The 5,000-nt window shown below is 51.6% G+C and overlaps 1 protein-coding gene across 1 annotated transcript; it reads right to left on the minus strand.

The window, feature by feature from the left end:
* Positions 1 to 2,819: 2,819 nt before the first annotated feature.
* Positions 2,820 to 4,537, minus strand: ENH_00081540 (hypothetical protein; the record flags this gene model as incomplete). Its single annotated transcript, XM_013583322.1, has 4 exons — positions 2,820 to 3,062; positions 3,919 to 4,022; positions 4,198 to 4,237; positions 4,340 to 4,537. The coding sequence occupies 4 exons, from the start codon at positions 4,535 to 4,537 to the stop codon at positions 2,820 to 2,822; spliced, it is 585 nt and encodes a 194-aa protein (XP_013438776.1).
* Positions 4,538 to 5,000: the final 463 nt, after the last annotated feature.

Below are 5,000 nucleotides of genomic sequence, written 5' to 3' on the forward strand. Positions count from 1 at the left end.
CAGCAAACTGCAGCATCTCGTGGCTGTCGGTGGACAGCAGAGGTTTTGTGTCTGCGAAGCAATTCGCAGACTCCGGACACTTGACCCCCCACCTGCTCACTTACAGATAGCTCCTGCTGCTACTGCTGCTGCTGCTGCTGCTGCAGCTGCTGCTGCTGCTGCTGCTGCTGCTGCAGCTGTTGTGGCTGATGTGTCAGAGAGGGTGACGGAAGCAGATCAGCGGCAGCAGAATCCGCAGAAGCAGCAGCTGAAGCGTAGCAGCAACTGCAGTAGGAGTTGCTTAATCAGTGCTGCAGCAGCAGCAGCAGCAGCAGCAGAAACGGCTCGTAGATCAGCGCAGCATCAGCGGCAACAGCAGAAAAAGGTGGTAAAGGATTACAGCAGCAGCAGCAGAAACAGCAACTGCAGCAACAGCAGCAACATAAGCGGCGGCTGTCAGCAGAGACCACAGCAGCAGTAGCACCACAAGCAGCAGAAACAGCAGCTGCAGCAGGCAGTAGCAGCAGCAGCAGCAGCAGCAGCAGAAACAGGAGCAGCAGGGCTGGAACTCTGGTGCCAGAAACGCGTTTACAGCGCACGGGCTGCTGCTGCCACAAGCAGCAGCAGCGGCAGCAGCAGCAGCAGCAGCAGCAGCAGCAGAAGCAGAGAAAGCAGCTGCTGGTTCTGCTGCTGCTGAGGCGGCGGCTGACGGCGCAATAGCGCCGTCCCCACACTTAAACAGCGAGCAGCAGCAGCAGCAGTAGCAGCAGCAGCAGCAGCAACAGCAGCAGCAGCAACAGCAGCATTAACAGTGGATGTTCTCTTTGCTGCTGCTGCAGCTCTGCGTTGCGTACATTTTGCTTTCTCTCTATCCAAAGTGACTCTTGCTTTTCTTATTTATTATTTGTTTCCAATTAAATCACTTTTTATTATTTTTTTTATTTGTTTTATCATTTATGTATTTATTTATTTATTTTTTTTTTTTTTCTTTTGTTGCCTTTCATATTTGCTGCGCCCAAGTGCAGCAAAACCACCCTCCTGTGGGGCGTGGGGTGTACATACAGCAGAAAAGTCTATCTTTTTGCTGTTTGAAATTTCAAAAATGAATTTTGAAATTAAAAATAAAAAGATTTATTTAAAAGTATTTATTTGTTTGAACAAAAGCATTAAAAGTCTTTTAAAAAGTGGCAAAAAGAGACAAAAAGAGGAAATTAAAAAGAGAAGTTCTTCATTTGAATTAAATCGCCAAACCCGCGAGGGAATCCAGGTGTACGTACACCTGGTGGATTTCAAGAGCTGCTGCAGAGAGCCTCCTGGCAGGGCGGGAAAGTCTGCTGCAGTTTTATTAATTCTTTTTTGCTTTTTGAGTTAAATAAATTATTTAAAGTGCAGCAGCAATGAAGAAAAGGGAATATAGCGGGAAGTGCGTGACATAGACGCAAGAGCAGCAGAGCAGCAAAGAGCGTTTGTGAAGAGCTGCAGCAGGAGAGGGCGCTGAGGTGTACAGGCAGCTGTTGGGACATTTAAAAGGGATTTGTTTTGTTTTTCCTTTTAAAAGTATTTATTTTATTTTTTAATTGCTGAAAAAGATAGATTTTGAGCTGCTTAGGGGTCTATTGCAGCCGACAGACCCCCCAGCCCCGCTGCAGCTTCCTTGCTGCCGGCGCGGCGTTGGGGTGTATAGACAGCTTGCTCACTGTTTCGCAGCCACTTTCGACGGGAAATAACTTTCATTTTTAATTCTTTTGAGAATTAAAAAGGATAGAAACGCGTTTGGAGCCCCAGAGACGCAGAAGACGGAAATGGTAAGCCGCTTCGGCTGCAGCCGGCTCAGCAGCTCCCGTCGCGCCTTCCTTCGCCTTTATTTCAGCCTTTTTGGATTTATTTCTTCAAATTAATTCCTTTTAAACTTCTAATTAAATGAATAAACCTCTTTTCACCTCCCGATGGAGTGCCATTGAGTCCAGCAGCAGGTGTACATACACCAGAGCGCCGCGCCGCGCGCCGTCATTCAGAAGTTCCTCTCCAACTCCTTCATTTTTTTGAATTTTTCTCCGTTTTTTTCGCTTTTTTGCATTTTTTTCGAATTTAAATTGCAATTTTTGAATTTAAATTGCAATTTGTGAATTCAAAGTGGCATTTAAACTGCTTTTTGGCCTTCTTTTCCTCTCCAGGCGCTCCGCAGAGCCGCCCTTCGCCTCAGCGCCAGATTCTCTCTGCCGCCGCTCCCTTATAAGCCCGACGCCCTGGAGCCTTACATTAGCGCGAAGACAATTGAGCACCACTATGGTGAGTTTTGATTAAGTCCTTTTCTTTTTAATTCCATCGCAGCAGCAGCAGCAGCAGCAACAGCAGCAGCAGCAACAGCAGCAGCAGCAGCAGCAGCAGCAGCAGCAGTTTTGGTGGCGCCAGCAGGAAAAAGAGCGGCGCTGCTGCTGCAACAGACGGGGCCCCAGCAGCAAACAGCAACTGCCACTGCAGCAGCAGCAGTTGCAGCTGCAGCTGTATCTGCAGCAGCAGCAGCTGCAGCAGCAGCAGCTGCTGCTGCTGCCACTGCTGCTGCTGCTGCTGCTGCTGCAGAGTCATTGAATACCGATGCATCTATTAGCAGCGTGGCCTTCGCGTAAAATCCAGCAATCCAACAAATAAATAAATAAATAAATAAATAAATAAATAAATAAATAAATAAATAAATAAATAAATAAATAAATAACAAAATTTGCTGCTGCAGGGAAGCACCACAAGGCTTATGTGGACAACTTGAACGCCTTAGTTAAGGACAGCAACAACCCGATACACCAGAAGCTGGAAACTATAATTAAAAATGAAAAGGGAAAAATCTACAACCAGGTGCTGCTGCTGCTGCTGCTGCTGCTGCTGCTGCTGCTGCTGCCGCCTTTGCTGCTGCCGCTGCTGCTGCTGCTGCTGCTGCCTTTGTTGCGGTTACTGCTGCTGCTGCTTCCACAGCCGCAACTGCCCCTTTGCCTTAATTCTCGCTGCTCCGCTGCCGCCGCCGCTGCTGCTGCTGCTGCCGCTGCTGCTGCCGCTGCTGCTGCTGCTGCTGCTGCTGCTGCTGCTGCAGGCTGCGCAGGTGTGGAACCACACTTTTTACTTCAACTGCCTGGGGCCCCCCAGCGAAGAAACTGCTGCTCCTTTGGGGCCCACTTTGAAGCGGCTGGAAAGAGATTTTGGAAGTTTGGAAAACTTCAAAAATGAATTCAAACTTTTTCAGCTCGGACACTTCGGATCCGGTTAGCTGCTGCTGCTGCTGCTGCTGCTGCTGCTGCTGCTGCTGCTGCTGCTGCTGCGGTGCTGCTGTGGTGCTGCTGCTGCTGTGGCAGTGGTGGTGCTGTGGTGGCGGTGCTGCTGCTGCAGTGATAATGCTGCTGTGCTGCTGCTGCTACAGTGCTGCTGCTGCTGTGCTGCTGCTGCTGTGCTGCTGCTGCTGTTGCTGCTGGCCTCTAGCTAGCGAGCTAGCCTTGTGCATTTTGCTGCTGCACTGACTGCTGCACTAGCCTCGCCTGCTACGCCAGCATTTGCTGCTGCTGCGCTGCTTGCTGCTGCACTGATTGCTGCTAGCTAGCTAGCTAGCTAGCTAGCTAGTAGTAGCTAGCTAGCTAGCCAGTAGTAGCTAGCTAGCTAGCTAGCTAGCTAGCAGCATGATAGCTGCTGCATGCGCTCTTGTGCATCCTCCTTGAGTGCTGCTGTGTGCTGCTTCTCCCATAATCCACTCCCGCAACTCTCACCGCCGCCGCCGCCGCCGCTGCTGCTGCTGCTGCTGCTGCTGCTGCCGCTGCTGCAGGGTGGGTGTGGCTGCTGTACAACACTTCGACGGACAAGCTGGAGCTGGGGGAGGGCCACGACGCAGCAGCACCGCTGACTTTTGCTGCGCGCAGCAGCCCGCTGCTTTGCTGCGATGTTTGGGAACATGCTTTTTACTTGGACACGCAGCAAGACAAAAGTCTTTACTTCGAAAACTTCTGGAAAGTCATCAACTGGCACTTCGTCAACGAACAGTTCGTCAACAACCTCCTCGAGACCTACTGACCACCAGCAGCAGCAGCAGCAGCAGCAGCAGCAGCAGCAGCAGCAGCAGCAGGGGCGCCGGCAGAGCTGCTGCAGCAGCAGCAGCAGCAGCAGCAGAGGCGCCGGCAGAGCTGCTGCAGCAGCAGCAGCAGCAGCAGCAGCAGCGGAGAGGTGGTAGCAAGCACTCCGTACTCGGATTGCTCAACAGGAACTTTTCGTAGGATCTAGTTAGCTGCAGCAGCAGCAGCAGCAGCAGCAGCAGCAGCAGCAGGTGCTGCTGCAGCGCAGAAAGAAAGAGAAGCAGCAGCAGCAACAGCTGCTGCTGCCGTTTTACCGGTGGAGGAACTCCGCAAACATCTCCCCTTCTTAGGATCTTACCGCAGCTGCTGCCGTTGTTGCTGCTGCCCTTGTTGCTGCTGCAGTTGTTGCTGCTGCAGTTGTTGCTGCTGCCGTTGTTGCTGCTGCCGTTGTTGCTGCTGCAGTTGCTGCTACTGCTACTGAAGTTGCTGTTGGTGCTGCTGCTGTTCTTCATTGCTTTGTATCGGCTCAAGTGGCTAGGCAGGCGACTGCTGGAAATAGGGTTTAGGGTTTAGGGTCTAGCAGCTGTAGCTGGAAGTAGGGTTTAGGGTTTAGGGTCTAGCAGCTGTAGGGTTTAGTGCAGCAGCAGCAGCAGCAGCAGCAGCAGCAGCAACAGTCGCTGCTGGCAGCGGAAGAAAGCATTGGTAATTAAAACAAGAAGCAGTTCCCACTTGCTCAGTTCAACACATTGAATAAACATTCTAAAGCGTGGCTGCTGCTGCAGCAGCAGCAACAACTGCAGCAGCAGCAGCTGCTGCTGAAGTGAAACAGCAGCAGCAGCAGCAGCAGCTGCTGCTGCTGCACGCCGCAGGAAGTACCATCAAGAATATTTTGCGCACATCACTGTGAGCTACTTTTAAAAGTTTCTGCTGCAGCAGCAGCACCGCGAGCAGCTGCTGCGGCGGCTGCTAGAGCTG

Source organism: Eimeria necatrix, genomic scaffold (genome assembly GCF_000499385.1).
Source record: "Eimeria necatrix Houghton genomic scaffold, Enh_scaff896, whole genome shotgun sequence".
Lineage (NCBI taxonomy): Eukaryota > Apicomplexa > Conoidasida > Eucoccidiorida > Eimeriidae > Eimeria > Eimeria necatrix.